Genomic DNA, 27886 nt, shown 5'->3' on the forward strand with positions numbered 1-27886 from the left:
TCCTCTCCTCTCCTCTCCTCTCCTCTCCTCTCCTCTCCTCTCCTCATCTTCATTCTAAATTAACTATGTTTCCAGCAAAACAGTATTTCACAATACTTTTAAAAAGACTCCTTCCCAATTGAGTTTAGTTAACTTTGTTCAAAATCGTGCTTTATTCAAATGAACAACACTTTTTCTCTCAGGTTTTTATTTTAACCCCCCCCCCCCAAACAAACAAACAAACAAACAGTACATTCAGAAAAGAAAGATGGCATAAGACCACATTCTTCTCTATTAATGAAAGTACGAGAAACTCTGTTGAAGTTACTGGAATACGCTAGTTTCAGTAAGAGATGCAACAGTCCGAGTATGTGCTTGGTTTACTGATGACAGCCCAGCACGCCTATTATGATTCCAGGAAAGCTACTCTATTTACCTCGGTTAACTGAGGGCAGAATTTGGCTTGCTCTCTCTGTCAGCTGTAGGCAATCCCTGTGTGAAATACAAAACTATTGGTGTTCCACTCTAAAACATGATGGCAACAAGCTGGGCAGTCATCTGGACCCTGACAGAAGCCTGTTTTTATTCATATGGTGAGCAAGCTTGTTATAGCATGTCAAAAACAAACATTTTGTGTATGTTTGCATATGTAGATATATACACACATATATATGTAAATATATAGTGTATTGTGGCAGTTAGCTTTTTAATCCATTTCAAATGTATTGTTCTTATATCAATCATATTGTTTCATCATTATGGCTTTCTTTACCCCATTTCTGGAAGTTGTGGGGGAAGAGGCATTGGTGATACTGTTTGGAGTGCTTTTAAGTCATGCTCTGCAAGATGGTCAGGGAGTACCCAGCAGAGGACAGGGAGTACACACTATGAATGAAAAGAAACCCTTTACATGTGGGAGACTACATGTAACAGACAAAAGATCATTATAGGGTGGTTGGTTGATTATATTTGTTTTCTAAAAGACCTGTTTTAACAGAAATCATCACAGAACAGTGAAATACTGCTGGGGGAGCTTCCCTGTCCCAACAAAGTTCTCTGTACCTGTTTTCAAAATAATATGGCTTGAGCAGAAGAGGATTCTCATTCTCCTTAACAACCCTGCCCAACTGCAGAGCAGCCATATGTCACTTCTGAATAGAAGATTTAGTTTTCTATAATTATGTCAGAATATATTGAGGATGTTTAATGAGTATCATAGTATAGCTGAAAGGAGAGCACTTCTATTTGGATTATCAACAACCCTTTATGAGGTCATCCTAGAAAAGCTATGTGCAATAAAGCCTTGACTGAGAACGCAGCACTTTGCATCAAATTAGAGAGACCTTGCTGCTCCTCCACTATTGCATGATATCAAGTAGACCATTAAAAACAAACAACAACTTTCAATTATATTGACTTTTTGTCATCCTAACAAGGAAAGTAGATGCTCATTATTAGGCTCTGCCTGAGTTAAATATTTATCCGTTTGACAAAGCAAATGAAGGGGAGCAAGGAAGGTTTAGAAAGAAAAGAGAAAGAAAAGAGAAATGGAGGGGAGGGGAGGAAAGGGGAGGCGAGCAGATTTCCCTGACTTTAGATTTTTTTTCTCAATATTGAAGTCTAATACTTTCCTTTTGCAGGGGGCAGTAAAAACAAGTCAATAACATACTGGAAAGATGAAAAATAAAAGCTCTGTAGTACTGTTTGTACTACAAACAGGCAGAATTTTGATTCCTTATCTCCTGCTCCCAACTCAGACTCCCACTAAGTATGAGGACTGACATTGGCTAAGTTTAAAAACCCAAAGTTGACTTCATTTAAATTTAACACACACAAATACATCTTTTGACAGAAGCTCTGTGCTAATTATATGTTTTCTCATATGCTACATCTCAATTTTAGGGAGAAACTATGCTACAGTATATTCATATTGAAAAGAATAACAAATTATCAGTCTTCCCTACCCACGTTCACCTGAAGTTTAGGCTATAATTTCAGAGAGATGAGTTTCAGTCTGTGAAGGTTAAGAAACATTTCGAACATAGCTTTCCCATGCTCCAGTTGATTGATTTAACCCTTTTACTAGGGTAAAGCAGAAAGAAAATAATTTTGTAGCAATTACTAATAATATGCCTAGGAAAGCAAATTTAGAATGCCTGAAGAAATGCCTAAAGCTAGGAACTATTAATTACATCTAAACTAAATTCAGCTGTTAATTATGCAGAACACTCTTTACAAATATTTATAATGCACTTTTTTTTTTTTTTTTTTTTTTTAATCAGACCCTACAGTTGAGATATACAAAGGAATCTCAGGTTATAAAGAATCTCTGGCATTAGATGGAGATTTAAACTGCACAAGACAGTAAAGATTGAGGTACCTTAGTACCTGCTCAAGATCTTACACAATGTGGTGAACTTCCCTGCTGCAAGGTGCTGTATGAAGTTCAACAAGGCCAAGTGCCAGGTCCTGCACCTGGGGCACAACAACCCCAAGCAGCCCTATAGGCTGGGGGATGAGTGGTTAGAAAGCTGCCTGGCAGAGAAGGACCTGGGAGTATTGGTTGATAGTCGGCTGAATATGAGCCAGCAGTGTGCTCAGGTGGCCAAGAAGGCCAACAGCATCCTGGCTTGCATAAGAAACAGCATGGCCAGCAGGTCCAGGGAAGTGATTGTCCCCTGTACCTGGCTCTGGTGAGGCTGCACCTCGAGTACTGTGTTCAGTTTTGGGCCCCTCGCTACAAGAAGGACATGGAGGTGCTTGAGCGAGTCTAGAGAAGGGCTACGAAGCTGGTGAGGGGTCTGGAGGACAAGTCTTACGAGGAGCGGCTGAGGGAGCTGGGCTTGTTCAGCCTGGAGAAGAGGAGGCTCAGGGGTGACCTTATCACTCTCTACAGGTACCTGAAAGGAGGCTGTAGCGAGGTGGGGGTTGGTCTGTTCTCCCACGTGCCTGGTGACAGGACGAGGGGGAATGGGCTAAAGTTGCACCGGGGCAGTTTAGGTTGGATGTTAGGAAGAACTTCTTTATGGAAAGGGTTGTTAGTCACTAGAGTAGGCTGCACAGGGAAGTGGTTGAGTCACCATCCCTGGAGGTCTTTAAAAGACGTTTAGATGTAGAGCTTAGGGATATGGTTTAGTGGAGAACTTGTTAGTGTTAGGTCAGAGGTTGGACTCAGTGATCTTGGAGGTCTCTTTCAACCTAGATGATTCTGTGATTCTGTGATATAGACCATTCAATAGCTAAGCAGAGGTCTTATGAATCACACTGATGTATGCAGAGCAAAGTCTGAGAAGGATTTAAGTAGCTAAACTATGTTTAGTTCCCTTTTTGGGAGCTAGGTTACCAGTGTGTGATTTCATGTAGATAATATGAATGGTTTTATTGAATATTCTACTACTGTATCTACAAATTAGATGGGCAGGAAAAAAGAATCTTATTTATTCAATTTAGTATTCTGCTTTGTACAGAGATGGAGTTTTGGTCCTAGTTTTTGTTTGTTTGTTTGTCTGTTTTGTTTTGTTTTGTTTTGTTTTCTTTTGAGATATCATTGAAATTTAATAGTCTCAACCTTTTTTTTAAAGGAGGGATAATATATATATGTTTTTTTGTTTTTTTTTTTGTCTAAACTTTTAGAATTTATTATCACAAACCTGTCTGTACTGCATGGTACTCACAGCAATAAGGGACATAAGTGACTAAGATAGAGAAGTAAGGGCATGCATTTGTTAAAAATTAGCCAGTATCTGAATACATACATAAGATACTCATTTTACTGCTATATCATAAGCTAAACTGATAGCAAGAATACGCAAACAGAACTGTAGAGAATTTTATATATATTTCAGAAATCTCTTGAGTGCATTCATCACAATTAGCATCTATAGAAAATAGAAAAAGCAGACAAAGAATTCCATTTACTCCAAGATTAGATATGATATATTTTGTATATCTGGAAACAGAGCAATTTGCTGAGAGGCTCCTGAGATGTTCTGAGCATAAACAAAGTCTAGTGATATTGATGAGAGTTTTGAGAGATCATCAGCACATTTACAGACAATACTACTTTGTGAGCTTCCTAGGGGATCGGGTAACTGAGCTGCAAAACCTTAATAGAATCCAGACTATACCTTCCTAGCCCATACACATACCAATATCTTGTCTAGACCAGTTTTATGGTACCTCACATTAAGCAGTGATCTTGCAAACTGTTCTGTATCACTAGGCAGCCATACATCGTGACAAGTTAAATGGTCTAATGGGACTAGCAGTCTCTGGGAGTGCAAGAGTACTCTTTTGAAGCAGGATTCAGTAACTTATCATAATGCATTATTTCATTATGACCCAGTGTGCTATGTCTCATGATTCTTGCTGTTGCTCTTGCTATTTGTAAAACAGTCTTCACTATTTGACTGTTTGGCTATGTGAACAGTGCAAAATCAGAACTGGAATAGGCCACTCATTCCTGTTTTATCGGTTTTATGTTTTGCCAAAATTTCATGTCATTGCAGGTAGAAATCTTTGTCAAAAGGAGGAGTTAAATCTAAATATGATAAAAAATTGCTGTAGCTGCTGTTCAGAACTCAGATATTTTAAGAATAGTTTCAGAAGAATGATCTCTTACTGCTGTTTCTTCCTCTTGGTTTAACAGTAAATTCTAATGAAAAGTATGGGTTGTTCTGCGGCAGCAAGTCTGGTTTACTGTCAGCTGCCGAACTGAGAAACAACTTCATTACACATCTGAAATAAATTTAGGCTTCTGTATCTTGGGTAGCATAGTGGTAGATAAAAAGTCAGGGTAGACCCTGACTTTCTGTATTGGCCCTCGAGTGTATTAGTGTAAGAAGTTATTTAGGGACTTCCTTAATGACTTATATAAGCACCTCAATAGCATAGCACAAAAACTGTGGCATTCCTGAAAGAGCAAAATGCACTGATCCTTCCCAAATATTGAAACAGGCTATTTTAGGTAATGAGGAATCATTAATATCACTCCATTGATAGAAATGGATCCAAACTGGCCCCAAAGCATGCATGTAATCAAATTAGTCAGTGTCTTCTCCAAATCTGAGGATACACATAGACTCCAGATTTTCCTGTCTCAGACTCTTTTCCTGAAAACTCTATCTCATTTTCCTGAAGTCACATCAAGATCATCCTCCTTCTATAGCAACACATATGATTTAATAAATGTTTTAATTAATATTAAACCAGGATTACCCATTTCCAAGTGCCTATCTGGAGATCACGATGATTTTAGTACCTCAGCCTTCTAAAATATGTTCAGTATTCAACATAATCCACCGACCCTATGCTGCATCTGCTATGCCTACTATTTTTTTAACTCTACCTCAGAACAATAACTTCTAATTCATGCTTGAGCGATCCAGAGCAGAATTTGACCCTCCTTATATCACAATATTGCAGACAAGAAGGCCTAAGTTTCACCTCAGTAACTATGTTTTTAGAAACCACTCATTCTCTATAAAAGGTCAAGCTATCTTGCAGTAAAGCAAAAAGCAAGCTACCTTACAACTCTGACAATTGAGTTCAAAGCAGGGCATACATGCAAAATAGAATAGCGACTTGACAGTGCGTGTCAAGGTGCGTGTGTCGATCTGCTCGAGGGTAGGAAGGCTCTGCAGGAGGATCTGGAGAGGCTGCACCGATGGGCTGAGGTCAACTGCATGAAGTTTAACAAGGCCAAGTGCCGGGTCCTGCACCTGGGGCGTAATAACCCCAAGCAGAGCTACAGGCTGGGAGATGAGTGGTTGGAGAGCTGCCAGGCGGAGAAGGACCTGGGAGTGATAGTGGACAGTCGGCTGAATATGAGCCAGCAGTGTGCTCAGGTGGCCAAGAAGGCCAACGGCATCCTGGCTTGTATCAGAAATAGTGTGACCAGCAGGGCTAGGGAGGTGATCGTCCCCCTGTACTCGGCTCTGGTGAGGCCGCACCTCGAGTACTGTGTTCAGTTTTGGGCCCCTCGCTACAAGAAGGACATCGAGGTGCTTGAGCGGGTCCAAAGAAGGGCGACGAAGCTGGTGAGGGGCCTGGAGAACAAGTCTTACGAGGAGCGGCTGAGGGAGCTGGGCTTATTCAGCCTGGAGAAGAGGAGGCTCAGGGGCGACCTTATTGCTCTCTACAGATACCTTAAAGGAGGCTGTAGCGAGGTGGGGGTTGGCCTGTTCTCCCACGTGCCTGGTGACAGGACGAGGGGGAATGGGCTAAAGTTGCGCCAGGGGAGTTTTAGGTTAGATGTTAGGAAGAGCTTCTTTACTGAAAGGGTTGTGAGGCATTGGAACAGGCTGCCCAGGGAGGTGGTGGAGTCACCATCCCTGGAAGTCTTCAAAAGACGTTTAGATGTAGAGCTTAGGGATATGGTTTAGTGGGGACTGTTAGTGTTAGGTTAGAGGTTGGACTCGATGATCTTGAGGTCTCTTCCAACCTAGAAATTCTGTGATTCTGTGATTCTGTGACAGAAAAGCAGTGGCCCAGGCTCTGACTGTAAGTCTGTTTATAAAGTGGGATTACTACTATAATTAGTGCAAGTCGACATGGATAACCCTCTTTCTGTTTTTGTGACACATCTGTAGATCATCCTCCATTTAAATCTGTCTGTTGCTTGCTGTGTAACTGGAAAATACAAAAACAAATAACTGCATACTAGATAGGTACAGCCCCAGAATATGAATGCTCTTTGATACCCATTCAAAACATGATAGTGATCTTTTAATTGCTATCAGAGTGGAAGACGGGGGGTTATAGCAAGTGGTAGGTATGATAGGATATGGAAGAAAAAAAAAAAAAAAGGATAATAGTTGAAAAACATATATACAAAAAGAGCTTTTTTACATAGACTAAATTCAGCTGTGAGGAACCCATTCTCCCTAATTTCTTCTGGATGCCAGTCTTTTCATACATGAGCAGAACTTGGTGTGTTAGTGTAGCAATGTAACTTCTTCTAGTACTTAGCAGTAATACTGCTAAAAGGATAATTCCTGTTATCATTATATTTGAAATCATACCTAAGATACCAGCTGTGATAGGCTGGTCTTTTATCTAGAAATTTTGGCCCACATACATGTATACGCAATGTACTGCAAGAAATGTTTCTTTTCTTTGTAATGACTCGATCATTTATCTGATTAAAGTATGTTTCCATGCATAGAAATCCTGCAGGATAAATCCCAAAAATGCTGACAGAGGGCTCCATATAGGTGAATGATTACCACTAAATCACTCCCAAAGAACGACTTTAGAAATCACACGTCTGGCAGAATTTTGCTGCCTCAAAACCATTTGAATGTTACTATTCCGCTTTAAAATATATATAAATATACTGTGCATTTTAAACTATTTACATCACCTAACATTCCCCTCATCAACTTCATCCATTCAGTCATCTACTTCTGCTGGACAAAAAGCCCACTTATTCAAACCCAAGAATAGCTGTTTATGTTGTACAATGTTTACATCAGTAATCTGGGAATAATCCTTGTAATTTTTTATTGATGAAGCTTTAGACACAAACTCAGCCAAAATGTTGGATGTTCCATTGCCTGGTGGCATCTAAAGGTATTTATACTGCTCCCTATTGTTAGGTACTTCATATCAAAACAATAAACTGAAATGAAGTACTTGAGTACTTCATATCAAAACAATAAACAGCACCATGACACTCCAGGAATTCTTCTCTATTTTCTTAGCTATCAGTAAAGTCTTATGGCTGCTGCCACACATTCACATTACTAATAGTCATGCTGGGTGGTGGCAGCAGCAGCAGGAATTGCTAGCAAGGTCTCTGAACTTCTATTTCCTCCCATTTGATGTGAAAAATGAGTTTATCAGCAACTAGTTTGGGGACCAATAACAGTGTGACAGTCAGCTCAAGTGAGTGTTTAGCAAAACTTGTCAATGGGCTTACACAATAAAGACTGTACTGAAGCCAGCCCATATGTTTTTTTTTGAAGCTGATTCATATCTACAAAAGCTTCAGTCACACAAATATACTGAAATTTAGGTACACCATTATCATCTTTTCCTTAAAGCTCCTTCTCTTTTATTTCTTTCTCTTGTCATTCCTGTTAATTAACATGTAAACGATACAGACAGCATATGGTCTTTTTAGCTTTTTACAGTAACGCTTTAGACCACAAATGTACCTCTGTAGATTAGTATTATTTTGTTTTGTGGTTTCCTTAGATTGTTCTAGAGCAGAGCAATAAGCAAATAAACAAATCAGAAAGTTGAGTAAAATGATGGAGAGAAATGTAATGATCACAAGACCTAAGACTCTTGTAGTCATAAATCAACATTTTATTTTATTTTATTTTATTTTATTTTATTTTATTTTATTTTTCCTCCACAGCGTTCTGACTCCAACTGTAACCTGAAGAAGAGAGTAAACTCTGTAATGTCTCAGGCGGATCAATCTCCTGAAGCCAGCATAATATCAAATAGTGCATCCCAATATCAGCCAGTGTCTGCTCCTCCACCAGCCACCCCAGCACCACCACCTATTGGAGGCACAAGTAAAATAGACCAGTATTCTAGGATCCTCTTTCCGGTGGCATTTGCAGGATTCAACCTAGTATACTGGGTTGTTTACCTTTCAAAAGACACTATGGAAGTGAGTAGTAGAATTTCAGAATACTTGCTTATAATATGTACCATGTTTAGTTAGCCATTACTATTTGAATTGTTCATTTGCTTTGGCAACTGCAGTTAATCAGTTCTGTCTGAAGAACGTTTACTGATATTACCTTTCTCTAAAAATCAGCTCTCACTTCCAATAACAGTGGCACTCGGTAAAATGTAGAAGGACTATTTGAAGGTGAGAAATGTAAACACTTCTTTACTATGTTACACTGAGCAGAACATAGGAAATTGTGTAAGACAACACATGACACCATTCTCAGCAAACATACTGATCTTAAGTCTTCCAATTCTTCATCTTCCTGTCCGCAGCAGGGAATGGTAAAGTTATCTGTTGCAGCAATACAATAAAGGAGATAAGAACATTAGTATCTGCTAAGATTTTCTCAATGATACAATAACACTCTCCTAAAATGTCTTTTATTTATTGTAAACATTTATCTACAGTGTGAAGAACTATTGACAATTTCAGTATACATCGTGAATTGAGAGTACCTGCTTTTATACATTTTAATGCTGATTTTTCATGTTTCTTCATAAAATGGAACTGTTTTATGCTGATAAAGTTGCTAAATTCTTTGCTTGTTTGAATCAGGCTAAGAGTTACTGTGCCTTTAGATGTCCATGAAGTGCAGAAGAGATGTGTACCCTGCAAATTGAGCATGCCTAGAACAATCAGTCAGTGACTAGCTTATCACTTTCAAACAGTTATTAAATTTAGTCTTTAATGCTTTAATTCTCTGATTTTCCTTTTTGTCTAAATACAGTTAATAGTGTCTTGTCTCCTTGGTAAAAAAATATATTCATTTGCCTTGTTGCCATAGAGTTTTTGAATCTCACCGTACAACGCAGTCAGTATGATTGGCAAATTTAACTTTATTTAGGACAGCTACAGATATAATGACGTTATTTAGACAGCACTGAATGCACAACGTTCCTATATCAATAATAAAAGAGGCTGGAAGTCTGATATGAGTGGTGTGCAAATTACTCCTTTATTTCCCAGATTAGAGGTAAAGAAGGCCAAGGGAAATCTCTTGGAGAATCAGGAGATATTGCAGTTCAAACTAACAAGACAGTGCTGATCAGCTGATTGGTGGCATCTTGCCTCTACTTGAAGCAGAGGCTAGTAGCCTCTATTTTTGCTGATTTTTTTGCTACCAGTATGACCTGGAAAATGCTGTCTCTCAAAGAGAGAGTGTGCTGCCAAGCAGCTTATATGAAATCAGAAGGGCAGGAAGATAGGAGGCACTACCTCTTGCAAATATTCTGCAGATGTCTCTCTCAAGAGGTCACAGCTGCTAACTCCTGGCCACTCAAAATCTGCCTATTGCTAAATTTAGCATTTGTGCCAGAGATACTGATCCCTCTATTAAAATATTGACTATGTGTGCACATTACTTATCTCAATCAGAGAAGGGAAGTATTAAAAAAGCTCATGTATAATCATTACAGTTTCTGTTTAGAGGCCAGTTTCTCAGCCTGCGTAGCTTATAATTCCTGTTATTTCCAACAACCATACACATTTTGGATAGAGAAATATTTGGAACATTTTACCTTCATAGTGATGAAATATTTACACTAACCTTGTATATTAATAGTTATATTAGAACTAGATTTTAAAAATACTTCTAAGAACTAGGACATAGTGCTGACTCTAAATACTTTTAAAATTCCCTTTTTGTAAGTTCACAAACCTGTTTGTAAGTGCAGCAATTATTATAGAATGCAAAAAAATCACAATCAAGATTTATAGAACAGAACATTTTTAACAGCTGGGATGTTTCAAATGACAAAGAATATAAACAGTTATGTAAAACATTGCTCAAGCTTGTCTTCATAAATTACATTCTCCTGTTCATGTGCTCAGTTGTAACTAATGATCGTGATATACATTGGTAGATTTCTAATTCAATATGTTTTATCCTTGAAAGTTGTTACTTTAAAGGAAAATCAGGATTGTTTTTGCTTTAAAAAATGTATTAAAAAATATGTAAGCTTTTTCATTCAAGCAGAAGTGAAACAAAAGTTAGCTGAGCAAAGCATGGCATTCTTAAAGGGCACTTCAACTCAAGGCAGCCTCAAGCCCAATAGATTATATATATTGATTCAGTATTATCCAGTTATGGAATCTGACTCTTTGAAAAGAGTATATTTTGTGTGGTATTTCAAATTTATTAGCTGTTTTTGAGTTTATTTGGCTTATGTTTAAAAAAGTGGAAAAATATATAATCAGCTTACTGAAATAACCAAATTTCCGGTGCAGAAATTTTTGTAGTGCAGCTAAGATTTTGATTAGTGTTATGTGTAATACTGAGTTCCTTGCAGAACGTCACTTCCTTCCAGCCTGTCGCTTTGGAGATTCCCAAGCTGAATAACTCTCTACTGTCTTTGGGCAATGCATATAGAACAAACCAAGGAGCTTTACATTAATCTGTTTTGTGCTGTCTGTGAAAGCAGGCTGTTAGTACTGGAGTGAAAGTTCATTTCTAACTCCTTTCATTATCTTCTGGCCAGAGTCTTTCTTAGACTTCAAAGAAGTGCAAAAATCTTTTTTTTTTTTTTTTTTTTTTTTTTTAAATACTTGTTCAGAATTCAGATCAGCTTTACTAATGTAAAGACAGTTCCATGAGATGAAGAGCTCTCCTCTAGGCTTTTTGGTAATATTTTTGTGCGCTGCTAATGAATTTTCTTATGGCTCAATTAATAGGCCACGTTACAGAAATGAAGTCATTCTTGTGTTCTAATATTTCTATTTCTTGTGTTCTAATATTTCTAAGACACTGTGGGGTTTGAGTATTTTTTAAAGTACTCCTTGGAGTACCTCCCACCCACCCTCCCTCTTAGTCATTTTCTCATTGGATAACTTCAGATCAATTACCCTTTCTCATACTGTACATGTAAGCTAAAAGTATGTTAACTACACAGCACATTTAGGATTTGGAAATTTGTATGCTAAAGAAAGTGTTTCTAATAAAAGCAGACAGGATTGGGTAGATAGGAAGATAACTTAAGCTGAATGAATTCTGTATTTGTTTTTCCACACATTCACTGAACCAAATGTAGCTCAGACAGGAAGCTTAGCAGCAAATTTCCATTATACAATTAATCCTTTATAATATTTTTTAAACAAAATAGCACTGTTCTCTAAAATGGATGGAAAAAAAAAATCTATATTGAAACTAAGTGCTTTAACTGAATGCTTTTTAATACATGGAAGGAGATGAAGTCTTCTTCTGGCCTTGATATCTAATTAAACAGTTCTGTTCTCTAATGGAATGAGTGGGTAAGCATTCTGTAAGTCATCCACTGTGCAACTTGATCCATAAATGATGTTTCAACACAGAAACTGTTTTGCACTGTGAAATAGCAGTAATATTGCAGCAAAACAGTTATATTGGTAAAACTATTGGAATGAAGCCAACTGTTCTTTGCCTGCATTTTGCTAGACAGCATGTTGTTAGAACTTCATATAACCAAAGACAACATAAAAGTGGAGGAAAGTACTTTCAAGTATTTATATGAAAGAATACATAGCTGAAATAACAGATGCCATGTTTTAGACCAAATAAAATGCTGATACTTGTATGATAAGCCCCCCTCTCTCAAAAGGTTTTATAACTGAAATGTTAACAGATGTTTAGCTATGGAAGCACGACTGTGCCATTTATAATATGAAAAATTAAAGCATTAAAATTACTCTAAGAGGACTTACAATCTACCTATGTAAGGTCTGTTTGTGATTAATCTAGATGGAATGTGTGAGGAGGTGACTTCCCCATGATTTATACATGGAGAACAGAATAGACATGTTTCGATGTATGTTCTTCTTTAAAGCACAGTAATATCAGCTATCCACAGAAAGTTCTACACAGAAAAACTATACACACATGTCCAGATTACTTAAACATAGAAGTTCTTGAAGGGAGAAAAAAGGAATCTGACAACTGAAGGAAAAAAAAAAAAAAAAGATATAAAAAAAAGATATATAGATATATATCTATATATATATTAAAAAAAGATATATATATCTTTTAGATATCTATAGATATAAATATAAAAGATATAGATATAGATATAAAGATATAGATATAGATATAAAAGATATATAGATATCTATATATCTTTTTATTTTGTCATACTTTTTTTTTAAAAAAAAATCTTAAATCTTGCTAAGTTCTCAAGATGAACACTAATTTATAATAGTGACTTTGATATGTGAATTGCATGCTTGGTTTATTTTAATAAATTTTAAATTTGCTTGATTTAGAATGTAAGAAATGCCCTTTTAACAAGAAGAGTATAAGAACTTAGTCTATGTTTTCCATGTCATTCATAATGCATATATGCTGTTCTCACATCTTCTTACACATATCCTTTCTAAATTAACCTGTCCCAATATTTTATATGTATCATACTATATTACAGTTTTTAACGTAATAAAACACAGAATGAGGTCTGTGGAGTGACTTAAGCTCATGAAGACTACGGTAAATTTGTGATGATGAACTGCAGAAAAACAAGCAGAGGGGGCAGCTTTTATATTTGGGGGCTGAAGGTAAAATGTAATTGAATGTGCTAAATGTGCTGACTCCTAGATATTATTGGAACACATAGAACATAGTATGATGGCAGAAAAGGAGTTACATAGCAGGCTGAAGGAGAAGATGGCAAGCCAGTGATGCATGGGGTCAACTAAGAACAGAGAAACAAAAACTGGAAAAGTATTTGCTTCAGATTGTTGATATTCATAAAGCTTACAGTGCGTATTGTGCATTGTGCTTCAGTTTAACACTAGAAAAATGATGTTCAGGAGAAAATAGTCATTGCTGCACATACTTACAGTTGAGCTTTGGAGATCAGATAACGAATACCAAATTCTGAGAAGGTTCTCCTTAGGAGTGCAGTTCTATTCTAAGCCTGTTGAGACTGCTAGAAATCAGGTGATTGTGTTGGTTAACTACACTGTTGACAATCCATGGCATAAACTTCTCTCCTAACTTTTCTTCCAGTTTTTTGAACCTACTGCAATGCATCTTCGAAATGATCATCAGTCCATCTAAAGAACAGGTTTCAAAAAAACATCACTGAAGGTCTTGTAGGGTTGAAGTAACTTCAGAGGAATTGTCTATAATGCTCTCAATGTTCAAACACAGAATATTTCTACTGGACACCACCTGGAAACAAATTCTGGACAAATCAAAAAAATAGAAACTGCACAAAGTTCTAAAAATACTTTCTTACAATTTCTTTGTGTGATTCTGTTATAAAAGTTCTTGTTAAATTATTTTGTCCAACAGTCAAAGAAAAGAATGTGTATTTGTTCTAGTTCTGTAACAAATAATTGAATATTTACATTGGTATAAAACATCAGTAATGGGATTATTTCTCTTAGATGCAACAAGCATTAGTAAAGGAAGCCAGATTCTGAACTGGTATAAATTAGCACTGTTTCACTGAAGTGCTAGGAGCTGCGCTGATTTTCATCAGGTGAAATTGGCCCAAAATAACATTAAGAATGAAAGCTATGAGAGAGAGCTGAACTCCCATCACCTTTTCATAACATTTTCATAGATAAAATGAATGATGAATACTGATTTTCTGTAATTTCAATTTCATATCCTTTAATCTGAGGTAATATTTGTAAAGAAAAAATATGCAACAAGGTACAAAACAGAAAGGAGATTGGTTATGTACTTTAGCTGTTTATATTATAATGCTTTTTTGTTGAGAGTGACCGTGAAAGTGAAACTAGTCTAATTACAAGCAATTTATGGGCAGTATCTAGAAACACAGGACTGATGCCAGCGAGATTTCACAGACTGATGCCAGTGAGATTTCCAAGTTGAGTGGTTAGAAAGATGCAGCTACCCATCAAGTGAAATGTAAGCCTCCAGCTCTAGGAAATAGCCCAGAAGCGAGCTGTGACAGCTAGTTAGGAAACAAATTCTTATCAGCTGTTTCTACTGAACTGCACATAGCAAACTCCTTAGAACTTTTTCCAGAGGCAAGTTATTGTTAGCAAATTCAGAGTTTAAAGGTGCTAGTATTTTATTTCTCACTCTCAACAAAAACAGTCACAGGATTTATTTTTCATAGTTCACAATCATCTATTATTTTATTGTACATTCACACTCTTCATCTCTGTAGTCCTTCTCAAGTATGTAATTAGGAAAGATAATCAAATCAAACTTGAGCCACCTCTGTTGCAGGTGTAGTGGACGCTGGTGGGAGTCAAAAGCACACAAGTCTTAATGCAGCCAACTATAAATTGAGGACCCCTACCCTGAATTTAACTGTAGTGCAACAAAATTATATTCATTTTAAAGTGAGATGGAAAATTCAGGGTCTTTTGCTTTGTCTAAATAAATATCTTAGTCACTTTGAAAAAATAATTAGGGGCTGGCTAATTCCAGTAAGTTATCAAGTGCTCCATTGGCTTCATTGGCATTATAACTAATTTAACTATCTGTTGAGCTAGCTCCAATTGTTTTTTCAGCTCCAGCTGTTTTTTTTACAGCTCCACTGTTTTTTTCTCCTATTTCAAGAGAAACATATAGCTTTTACTGTTGTAGTTCCAGGACTGAACATGTGAGATCACTTTTCAAACTTCTTGTTCTTAATTCTGTAGAACATAATTGTAGATAACTTAAGTAGACTTGAGTCAATATTAACTACTGCTGCACAGAAATGTCTTTTTTTTTTTTTTTTTTTTTTTTTTTTTTTTTTTTTTCCTGACTGGCAGCAGGCTGGCACACTTGGATGTATTTACAAGTGCACTGAATTTTTTCTTCACTTTCCCTTGAAATCAAAATTGTGAAATGAAAATTGTTAAATTGATCTTATATTTTTAAAAATTTAAACATGGACACCATGCAAGTTAGCATTTTACAGTTTGTAAATACATTTTATTTTGAAAAAAAAAAAAAAAAAAAAGTGTTGTATGTTGTAGAGACCCAGAGGTTATCTTTTAGTCTAACTTTACTTGTTGTTGCTCCTCAGACTAATTTTCTATTTTGAATACACTAATGTCTGTAAGAATTTTCTAAAAACTTTAGAACTGGTTTATGCACAAAATGATAATTTTTAAAAGTTATGGTGAAAAAAAAAAAAAAAAAAAAGTTACAATGAAGCTAAATGTTGTACCCAGTCTTTTTTGTTTAAAAATATTTGAATATGAATTTTACAGCAAATCCAGAGAGTTACTAAATAGTCATTATTTCCTTGGAATGTAGTATTTCAATGTATAAAATAATGCTAAATTCCTAACTGTAAGGTTCTATCAGCACATTAAAAATATACTAACAGTTCTTGGTGTTTGATACCATATTTCAACATCATTGCAAAGACTGCTAATTTTGCTTCAAAGGAGATTTCCATGTGGATAAGATAGGAAGGGTTTGTCCTCCACATTTTTTTGAATAGTAGGAAGGGACTATGTATTTACCCTATTAAATGCTTTGTAGAGAAACAGTTCATATTCAATCACATTCAACATCAATAATGTTCATAATGCCAAGTTATATCTTAGAATAAATGTAATTACTTACAATTAATGTCAGTTCATAAAAATACTAGTTATGGTACAACAGTAACCAAACAAGATAAGCAGCAAAAAGAAAAGATAAATACAAAAAAAAAAAAAAAAAAAAGGAAAAGAAAAAGGATTCATATATATATAAGCATGTGGATATGTATTTCTGTAGATAATATAAATAGCATTAGAGAAATATATATTAATTTAAAAGAGATTAAGGGAGACAGCGGGATTTTTTTGTTTTATTTTTTTTTCCCTCAGTATTTTTGACTGCATAGTAAGTAGAAGATCAGGAGCTAAAGTTTCTGTAAAATGGATTTTTTTTAATGTACAAAAAAGGACATGGGGGGGGGTAGGTAAGCCGTTACCTTGAGCTATCACACACTTGTAATACATTATTCAAAAATGACCTCACTTTCTATGTATCCCAGTAAAAAGAATGGATTGTGTTTAACCCACAAACCCTCAAATGGACAGAATGTGGCTTGAATTCATCAGAGTTTTCAGATACAGAATCTATGCAATGGGACACTAGATCACCCACTATTGTGAAAGCAAGCATTGAATAAATCCGTAGAATGTACATATAAAGATGAAAGTCCTCGCTACAGTTTGGTATCAAGTACTGTCCAGTGTTTTGATATTTTGATGTGTCTTATCACATTACCAACTCAGTGTCTCTCTTGTACCTATGCAAACAAAATTCAGAAGTGACTTTTTCATTGCTTAGATTGTTCATGACAGGAAAAGAACTCCTCATCTACTTATCCACTTTTCTTTATAAGTCATTCTTGCAGGATTCACCTTTAATCAGAAAATAAAGTATTTCAGCTCTCCACATAAATGCTGTCCATCACCTGGCTTTATGGAGAACCCTACAAAGGAAAAAGTCCTTTATCCAGAAGGAGAATGAATAGAGACTTGGGCAGAGACTTGGGCCATTATTTATAACTTCAGCAAAATCATTACTCAGCCATGCCTGGAGTGGTGCTTGCGTACGAAGATTATGGATCTGCAGGGGTTTTTTATTATTTATTTTTTTTATATTTTTTTTCCAGATAGCAGCTTAGCAGTTTGATACAAGTCAATTGCATGTCAGCCAAGTATGTTGGAAGTAAAAGTTACTGACAAACCATGAACAAGACTCAGACATGCTTTCTGGTATACAAGTCTTAAAACAGTTTGACCAAGAAAAATGAAGGAATCCAAGGAAACCAAAACCACCCATACAATTTTAAGGGAACAAAACAAAAACAAAAACAAAACAAAACAAAAAAACCAACACTAATCCTATGTATTTACTGTCGTTTTATGAAAGTAGGTCAACATTGCAGAACTTCTTAAAACAGAAATGGGCATTTCAACTAAATCCCTTTGCAATGCACTTGGATTTTTATTAGGTCAAAGATGTCAATAGTTCATGAAAACATAGTCTGACATCAGTTATGACTGGACTATTTTTAATTTTATAGAAGTGATCTTTAATGGTTTTAAGGTACTAAATCCTTTACATGCCTTAAGGAGCAAATAAACCCTCTTTGGGGAATATGTAAGTACCTATTCAAGCATTATTGCAAAGGTTGTTTTGTGTTACTTTTTTTTTTTTTTTTCTCCCACTAGCACCTGCTTCATTTATAATAATAGCTGATAGAAACATAATATTTTCTAACTTAAAATTAAATAAAATTAGCAATCTGAAACTCTTTACTGGAATATTTATGTCTACTCTTCATGTACATTAAAAAAAGCTACATTACTATAACTGAATGACAGCTTTGCTTTGGTAAAAATAAGGAAATAGTTACTGTTAGAAGTTGACCTTTCTAAGGGCTGTGAAATCTGCATGCTTATTTAACCTCCCTGGAAACAAGGTGTTCCCAATAGAGATGTGGGGGATGGTTAGAAGATATAAAATTTGGTTCTCTGGTAAGTCAGAGGTTCTATCTCCATGTAAGTATAATAAGAGACAATGGTAAAACTGATACTATGCCATTTACTTTCTGCTCTTCCTGAATATGAAGCAATCTGACTTGACTACTATTTAAGTCAATGAAGAATATTTATGATCTCATTGGGGAAATAATATTGGAGTCTTTAAGTTCCTTATACTAGTCTGTAGGAAGGATTTGATGGTGACGATGTGACAGACTGGCAATAACCAGATATAGAATAGTTATTTATCCAAAGAGGTGAATTCTACTGCAATTTTTTTTTTTAATTTTTATTTTTAATAGGCAGAAATATGAATGAAGGAAAATATCCTTTGTGGTCAGTAGATATAAATATTGTATATTCTCAACTTCTAAGAATTCATACATTCTTTATGGGCTAAAAGTTGACATATTCCCCTTCCCCCTAACCATGTTTTAGATGAGTAAAAGCTTTCATTTCCTTTCTTATTCAGTCTTCACATAAAAAACATCATTAATTGTTTGCTATGGAAATCTGCATGGAACTCTATTCAAAAGAAAAAATAAATTTTATCTGTAAGCTTTATCAGTTTCAAATTTTATCCAAATACATTTTACTTTGAAAAACTCTTTACCCTTTTATCATGTTTTCCTACACAAACTAAATTAATCTACTTGAACAGAGGACTTTTAAACAGTTATTGGAAAAACAAATGTTTTTAAGGTGTTACTAAGTTACTCCAAATCAGCTTCGCAGTGCTAAAGGAGTAGATGGATAAGTATTCATAAGGAGTAGTTTTAGTGTTGTGAACACATGCGAAACCCAGAGTGCAGACACTGAATAACCTACTGATGTACTGTGATGGTAGCATGTAGTAGGGGAATCAGGTGCAGGATTTTTCTTTTGTCAAATAATTTAATTCAAAATATTTAAAATAAAGCATTATTACAACAGTAAAGAAAGAAAAACAAAATATTAAAACAAACAAATAATCTAACCATTAAATCTCTTCTCAATACAAGTGGAAACTTGTGAGCAGAGTTGTCTGTGATGGGCACATGGTGCCTTACATGAATGAAAAATTCTACTAATGGAAGCCAAAGCTCAAAACATGGACTGAGGACAAGAAATGACATTGTATTTTCATATTTAAAATGCAGACCTAGCATGGAGAATTTAGCATTATCTGAAAATTTACCTGAATGTTTTCTGAACCCTTCTTCATTTTCTTATGTTTTTATGCAGGCTTTGCTTTAAGGAGTAAAGTGCTGAATAAAATTCACAGGTGGAGCAAGACCATAACAACACTGAATATGATCTCCATAGAATAGTTCAAAACATTTAATAGTGCAACAAGCATAGAATTCCTCGTTTCAAATGATTACTTCTCTATATAAGAAATCTAGAAGCACATAATCTGTCTAGCGTTGTATTTGAAATCATTTGACATTTACATTTCAAGTATAGTTACTGTATCTCTCAAATAAAATCTGTGTCCAGTTAGGTGGACAGAGCCTTGCTGATAGTCAGCATGCATGTGTCTGACAGCTGGAGTCAGGTTTGATGCTTTTAGTACTAACTAGATTATTTTCAGGTACATCTTTACATCAGTATGAAAATGTAGGAAGTTTTGCCCTTGCTACTCTAAGGACTTTATTCTGATCTTCCAGCACCATGAAAGTGAAGTAATTCTGCAGAAGCAAACTGAACAAGACCAAAGTGAAAGGAATTAACTGAGACTTAGAGGTGCCATATTTAAGAATCTGCTTTAAATGCCTGTTTTTTAAGCCTATATAATAGCTCAGTTGTAATAACACTATACTGCTTAAATCTAATATGGAGCAACCTATTACAAAAAATTACCTAAATCCATTTATCATAGAGATGCCTAAAAAGACCAGCTAAAGAAAAGCAGTGTCCACAACTTCCAGTAATTACATGAATTAAGGCAAATGCATTCTTAAAAGCTTTACTCAGAAATGCCTGCTATTATAGGACATTTTTTTAAAGAATTGAAAGGAAAACAACAACAACAACAACAACAACAACCACCTCCCTCCCTCCATGTACCCTATGAAAGCAACACAAGGAAATTTTAACAGGCCCAAATAAATATATGAATAAATATGAATAAAGGCCCAAACCGTCCCTCGTAGGGGAACTTAGAATCCAGAAAGAGCACAGATGTGTTTAGGAAGCTCTGTATACAAAGTACCTATTAATATACTGTTAATATACTTCCATTCTGCAAGCATATAAGTATTCTGTAGCAGAAAATGATTTTCTACATCTGAGATCTGTTCATTAACAGCTTTTTATGGATCAGTCACAGGAGTATTACTGTGTGCTTGAAATAAATTAAACCCACTGGATAAATGTCCTCTATTCAGGACCAGTAAGCACCAAAGTGAGTTTGAAAGCTAAGTCAGTTTAAAACTCTTAATTCCAGTTGTACTAGAAGTAAAGATTCACAGGACACCAACATTCTATGTCTATCATAAGACTGGAAAGTAATTTGTTCACTTACGAGGTATCACTACATTAGGGGCCGATCAAGGAGTCATGACTTTTATAAATGAGCACCTCAATGTTCTGAAATCACCAAGAAAATATTCAGGTCAGTGATGTACAAATGTAACACTTTTTCTCTCTAGGAGTTCCATTTAAAGGTGCAGCAATCTCAAAACATCTCCCATGACACCCTTACATGGTAAAAAAATAATAAAAAAAAATGACATCAAATTGTAATGGAAAGCTGTTCTGATTTTAGTACTAAGAGGAGAAGGCAAAACAGGATTTTGTTACTTACATATTTCTACATGAGAGAGTTTGGCCATCAAGATTATTCAAATTCATGTCATTTGTAATGGTCTCTGAGAAAGAAATCTGCTAGTAACAGACAAATTAAGAGAAATTCAATAACTGAGCCCATCTCCTTTTTGGCCATAATGCTCACAGGGCTTTGAAGGCTGAAGAGGTAATAAAGATGATGCCGTGGTAACAGTCTGGACCTAGTGATTTTGCTGTGGTACTGAAGGACAGTGGGTCTTCTAGGTCCTCCGCATCACTTGAACTGCAAAAAACATTGGACTTTAGTACAATCTGAATACTTGCTACTAAACGTACTTTAGTTGGCATAGAATGTTTCATGACAACAAAAACATCACATGAAAATAGTGTCAATTGCATTTTAATATGGAGTGTCCCTGAGATTTAGGAGTCTCTCTGGTCCTTTCCAACTTGATGTCATGTATTGACAAAACCCACAAATCCAGTTAAACAGAGAGTATTCAAGTCAGCACCTCTGCTTTACATGGTTTAATAAATAAGCACACACACTTGTGAAGCTTCAGAAATTGTTAGGAAACTGTTTTCCTCAGTCAGTTTTCATATTTTTCTGCTTATGTTTCTAGATAAATAAAAATCTGATATGTTAAGGTCAACACATAGTAACCAGTAGTGACACCAAACTACATAATCCCTGCTTAATAATACAAATATTACATACTTATTTATGTATATATATTATAAAATATAATAATAAAATTATTACAAATTTATTAATACAGATGTTTTCCATGCATGAAATGTGAATTCTTTGATCTCAGAGGAATGCCAAGTATGGTTTTTATTTCTGTGAAGTGCAGCGTGTCCCTTGCCAAGCAAAGGCTCAGTTGACACCTGGATGAAGGGACCCCACAAAGGCTCCTGGATAGGTTCTCCAGTAGAAGGGTGAGGAGGCATGACCTTTTGCTCTGATTAGACTCAGAGCAAAAGTGATTCTTTCATTAGGAAGTTTAAAAAATCATCCTGACTTCCTTTCCTGGGAGATTTTGATCAATATAGATTAAACCAGAACATTCATGTAAGTTATTTGGTGATTTTATTAAAACCAAAAAATTAGTCTTTGAAATCTCCTTAATTTTAATCATTTTGATTAAAATGGTTTAGGTTTGGGTCTAAATGCACCCCCACTCCCACCACACCTTCCCTAAAGAAAGCAGATGGTTTTCCATGTGTAAAATCTCCAGTGGACAAACATTTTGTTTGGTGAAGAGACCAATTTTCCACTGAAAAACAGTATCAACGGAAATTAATCAGAATTTTAACTATAACATAGTCCAGACTGAAGAGGGGTGGGAATTAAAAGACATGACGCTCAAGGAAGTTGCTTCTATCATAAAATTCACACAAAGATCATTTAGTTAAGACGTACACCTGTCCAGAACACTATCCCTGGGAGGGGACAGCATTCAAGAATTTTAGAGGGTAGGAACTCTTACTTTGAGAGTAGACATTTTCACTCTCACTTTTGAGAACACAATGGTTCCTGCTCTAAGTGTGAAGAAGATGAAACAAAGAAAACCAAGTGTGCCCGTAGGACTGGGAGGGAGGACACTGTCCCCACAGCCGCCCAAATGGTGCCATAATCTGCACGTGCGGCCAGAACCTCCCTGACACCCTGCCTGTGTTTTGGCTGTGGCTGAGAGGTGCTGACACAGCACCAAGGCTGCCCTAGCATCAAGGCTGCCGGTCCACCAGTCCAACCCACCCGCCCGTGGCCAGGAGGCTGGGGGTGAGCAAGAGATGCAGAGGGGACACAGCCAGAATGGCTGACCTGAGCTGACCAAAGGGACGTCCCATACTGCGGGACATCATGTGCAGCAATAGAAGCCTGGGCAAAAACAAAGTGGGGGAGTTGGGGGTGAGGCTCTCATTAGGAAAGTGTGGATTTTCTTGAGAAACTGCTGTGCACATTGCTACTTCAAAGGAAACAGCTGAACATCACTTGTTGAGGAGGATAATTTTTTTTCAACTTGCTTCTGCATAGTTTTTTTTTTTTCTTTCTCTTTGATTAAACTGCTTACCTCAACCCATGACCTTTTATTCTCTCCCCCACCCCCCTGGTAATTTCTGCCCCTGTCCCCTCCTGAGGAGGGGCAGGGAGAGAGCAGTGTGGTGGTGCTTCACTGCCCATCAGCTCTTAGACTACCTCAAGATCACCCTATGCCTAAAACCCACAGTCCTTTTGGGCACACAGTCAAACCATTATTTTACTGTAAGCTTTACAGACATATGCTTTGTAAAAGCACAACAGTACCAAAATAAGCTAAGTCAACAATTACTTTTAGATCTTAAAAAGCTCTTATCTTACTGTTAATTTAATATCCACTTGCATCCAAGACTATTAATTTGGTTTACTAGTACATATTTATCATATGAACAGTGTTTTATGTCCAGCTTAGAATGTGCAGTTTTGGAGAGGACTATTTAGTGTAGTATATGCAGTATATGCAGTATAGTGGAGAGGACTATTTAGTGTAGTATTATTTAACTACAGGCCTGATTTTCCTTGAGGAGAGATGAGTTCTTAACTAACTTTTTGTGGCACATACTCTGTGGGAAAAAAATACCATCATTTATTTGAGTTCTATCATTATCTTACAGATGTTAAAACACACATAATCTGATACTAGAAACTACTTTATGGAACCTAGGTACCAAGGAAGAACTTTTCTCCATTAGCACCATACATCCTCAGTTTTCAATCTGTATCAGTCTTTACTACTAATTTCATCATCTCATAGCAAGCTCTAAAAGGGAGACAAGCAACTCAAGAGGATAAAAGGTAAAGACATGCCAAGTTTCTATGAAATAGGAAGATACCATTCATGACACCCAAGATTCTAAATCAGTGTCAATCTAACACATTCACAGAAAAGAATTGTCTCTGAAAGTCATTTTGTAATTGGCTCCAAATGCAGACATTCCCAGTAAATCCATATTGATTTCCTGTTACATAATCACGTACATGCCTCAGATGACGTGGCAGTTGTCACTTTGTTCTACGGTACAGTACAGATCCTCAGAGGTACTTTTCCACAATAGTTTCCTTCAAGGGCTCGTTTCTACCTTTTCATTTCTAAATGCTTTGATTAAAATACTGTTGAGGTTCCTGTAATATATAGATCTTTTATTTACCTTAGAGACACACTTGGGTTAATCTGTTGTTTCAGCATATCCCAGTTAAGCACCCATAATGCATGGTTTATTGACTAAAACGCCAGTGGCTTGCTGGGACCAGGTAGTCTTTCAGATCAGTAAGAGCTAGTGCACTTAAGTAATAAAATGACGCTAGAGTTGTTTTCCGTACTGTGTGTGCCAGCTGAATACACAGATTAATTAACCTCACAACAGAGTAATTATGCAGAAAATGTAATATGTAAGGGAGATGGTTCCAGTCAAAACAGTTACACAAGCAAGTATGTTGAGAAACCTCTAAAACCCCTCATTGTGCTACAGCTGGATTAACAGCTGTAATTAAACTCTCCGTACAGTGTTCATGTAATGACATATAAAAAGTGTTGACTAATCTGAGCTGAACAGATTAAGGAGAAGAGAGCCAAGGGAAAAAGAATATCTATGTACAAAGAGCAAAGATGTAAATTATAGTTTACTGTAAAAAAATGGTTATAGAACAACCAGAAACATTTTTAAATTTTAAATACACCAAGCCTCACTAGGTTTTATTACTGTGATTACATGTTATATAATGCAGGATTCAGAAGTGCATTTGAGTGTGCCATGAAGCACTGATGAGTCTGAAACTCAGCACTAGGGCTGCCCTCCCATTTTAAGTTTTGCTGAAGTCCCAGTCAGCCATCAGATTAGACTGAGATAACTTGGGTCCAAAAATAAAAAATAAAATCCATTAGTTTACTCAGTCTATTCATGACCAACATTTCCTTACTAGAAATATTTAGGGGAATTTCAAGATGGAATTAGCATTTTCTCTTTCTAAAAACAAAATTGTTTACTTCAGAAAAGACTTGGATGACTTAGCATCTGCAAGTGTCACTGAGTGGAAGATCCAAGGAAACTTTATATTAAACACATCTATTTTGGTCTATTTGGCATTCATTTAGCACATTTCTTAACCAAACTGCTTGATACTTCACAATGTAATCATCATTCTATAGAAAGCACTTATATCTACACTTTATCAGTGTTTTTTGAGTTGAACTTGTTATTGTAGTTATATTATTAGTACCATTCCATCTCAACTCTGCACTTCATTACTATCCAAAAACAGTTATAGCAAATAACCCTGACTTTCTAATTTAATAAAAATATCAGGTGTTGTTTTTACTTCCTAAACTGAATTAAATTGATATTAGCTTTCTGGTGATGGGATGCTTTCTTGATATAAGCATATTAGTAGTTAATTCTCTTGGACTGGAAAATTTGTTGGACACATGTTTTTCCTGCTTCTGTTTGGGTACACCTAAAATGGCCCCACAATGCAAATTAGAAAATTAACTTCTGCTACCACCATCTTCTTTTTCTACATTTTCAAGCAGAAATTAAACATGGCACATTTTATTCAAAATGGGACATAAGGGGAATGAAAATACAGCATTTCCATCTTGTTTCCTGGCATCTTACTTCTGTATAACCATGGGGAACAGGGGGACACAGGAAGCAGGTGTCATCATACACAATGAGGAAAAAAAGAAGAGGCTAAGTACAAAAATCAGCTGTCAAAGCCTTGAGGATCATTAGCACTGCAGAACAGATTCTTATTTTACTGTGTCACGTAATGTTTCTGAAGAGTAACTTTCCTTTCCATTGTAGGAATGGAGCAGGCAATGAGCTATGATAATCATAAACTAACAGTGGAGACCCCCTTGGCAGTATCACTCAAACTGCTTTGCTATTTTGAATGAGAGAAGGAAAGTTTGGTAAAAAAACACACTTTTTCTAAGCAAAGCAAATTGGATTCAAATTTTCCAGTCTGAACAAAGGCAAGAAGATCTTAAGCAAACTAAGCAATTCAGGTTACTAAACTTTTCACTGAATTTTTTTAAGAGAAAAGTGTTCCTGCTTTAGGCTTCTCATTACTTCCTTGCCAGATCTGCAAAATTTGCAGTTGACTGCTAGAAGCTAAAAGCTGGTACTAAAGTTCTCCTTTAATTAAGAGAAAACAATGTTCACAGAGCTCAGGGGGGTTCACTCATTTTTGCTAAATTTAAAAATTGTCAGAGGTGCTTGTTAACATGAGCAGATAATTATGGAAACTCATACATAAACATACCTTTCAGACAAATTCTCACTTTGTGACCTTACTAAAATGATTTTTAGGTACTGCTCTTACTAGTAAAGAGGTGCAAAGACTGAGGGGTAGGTGAGCATCTGTTAGTTCCATTAAGCAGTTCTGTGATTTAACAGCCACATTTTTCAAGGATCAGAAGCAGCAAATTCATTTTGTATATTCATCAATATTTTTTTAATTAACATAGACAACTTCCACCGTGTCCTTAAAACAGGAGATTTTCCAATCACTTCAGCAATGACAAGTCCTATTCTTTCATTTCCAGAGCATGAGAACTCTTTAGTGACTCTGAGCAAGCTGGCCATACAGTTCACCCTGTTGTCTTCAATGGCACAGGAGACAATTGTGAAAGTTTTCTAATGTAAGTTCTGTGCCATTCATTTACTTTTAAGTAACTATAATCTCTTGTAATCAGCTCAATCTTTCAGTGTCTTCCTCCACCCAACATAACTTTTGGTACATCTTTCTTAAAATGAGGTTATCAGAACAAAATATGATGTTCCATGCAAGATTAGCGAGGTATTAAACATAATAGTAATTTGAATATATTATACTGATAGGTATCACTGGATGATGCAGTTAAATGTAGTATTACTATTTCATTTTCAATTGTGAATAATCTGTTTGCAAGCATGTTTTGCATTCCAGATTATGTTGGTCAGTTGTTCTAAAAGAAAAGGGAAAATCTGATTTGGTCTAAATCTTTTCTTAGTCTTGGAATGGAGATTTCCACCCTCCTCACTGTCCTCTCTTTCAACCCCCAGCCCCAAAACCTAATATTTGTACAAGGCCTATCAATTAAAGACAAAAAGAAAGATACTATACCTTCCTTCTGTTGATTAACATCTCTTCAAAACAGTTGTAAGGAAATTCATGTTTCTTGTTTAATTTGCTGGGTGGGCTCAACATCACTGATTTCTCTCCCTACAGGAATACTGTAACTACTGATGTTCAAATAGATTTTAATTGTTCACACTCAGTTCAACATAATGAAAGTTTGAGGTTTCTTTCCAGCCACTAGCACACCTGTAACTGCTAGGAATGAGAACAGACAATGCCCTTTGTAAAAACAAAATTGATTATGTATATAAATCATATGTAGGGATGAAAATTAGTATCCATTTTAGAAACAAGAGGTTTTGTTATATATAAAATTTGAAAGATTCAGTTCCAAAGTGCCTGATACTTTTTTCCTAACATATCTATTATAAAATGCTTAAAATTGGAACAATCATTGTAAAGTATTAAATTTCTATATTTTGTCCTTTGTTAGAACAGTAATTCTTTTTAGTAGAAGATTTTTCAGAAGACTTTTCAAATATAAACTACTACATTTTACATCATCCCTATGAGGTGAATACAGGGTGTTTTTTTTCTTTTTTAATCAGGTAAGAAAATAAGTACAGAAGGGTTAGCTGTTCAATATGACATTCAGCACGAGATGCACTGAAAAAATATAAATCTCATCTATTTTATTTAAGGTTGTATATGTCAGCTGAGCTGTACATCAAACATTCAAAATTAGAGACTGCTTTAAAGACCTCAGTGCAACTTTCCAAGGTCAGATGAATCAAGACAGAACAAAAGTCAGCACTTATAGGTTTCCTCCTCTGTGGCATGTTTCATAATTACCAATAAAGCAACAATATCTAAGCAACAATATCTATACAATGAGCTCTAAGTGCTGTACAGTT

General features: G+C 35.9%; 1 protein-coding gene and 1 long non-coding RNA gene across 5 annotated transcripts in view; one reads left to right on the forward strand and one right to left on the reverse strand.

Moving 5' to 3' along the window:
• GABRA6 (gamma-aminobutyric acid type A receptor subunit alpha6) overlaps positions 1-16382 on the forward strand; it is a 28889-nt gene extending 12507 nt beyond the window's left edge. For 3 of the 4 annotated variants that reach the window (XM_035338279.1, XM_035338280.1, XM_035338282.1), the window contains one exon: positions 8345-9457. In XM_035338279.1, the coding sequence (XP_035194170.1) occupies positions 8345-8659 (315 nt within the window). In that variant the 3' untranslated portion in view covers positions 8660-9457. Of the gene's footprint in view, positions 1-8344; positions 9458-13643 lie in introns of those variants that run through there. The other variant, XM_035338281.1, reaches the window with a different exon arrangement.
• Positions 1-27886, reverse strand: part of LOC118173580 — a 70666-nt gene that overhangs the window by 3950 nt on the left and 38830 nt on the right. The window contains exon 2 of the long non-coding RNA XR_004754294.1: positions 21036-21152. This is a non-coding gene — a long non-coding RNA (uncharacterized LOC118173580). The remainder of the gene's footprint in view (positions 1-21035; positions 21153-27886) is intronic.

The sequence above is a fragment of the Oxyura jamaicensis genome, chromosome 13 (genome assembly GCF_011077185.1).
Source record: "Oxyura jamaicensis isolate SHBP4307 breed ruddy duck chromosome 13, BPBGC_Ojam_1.0, whole genome shotgun sequence".
NCBI lineage: Eukaryota > Metazoa > Chordata > Aves > Anseriformes > Anatidae > Oxyura > Oxyura jamaicensis.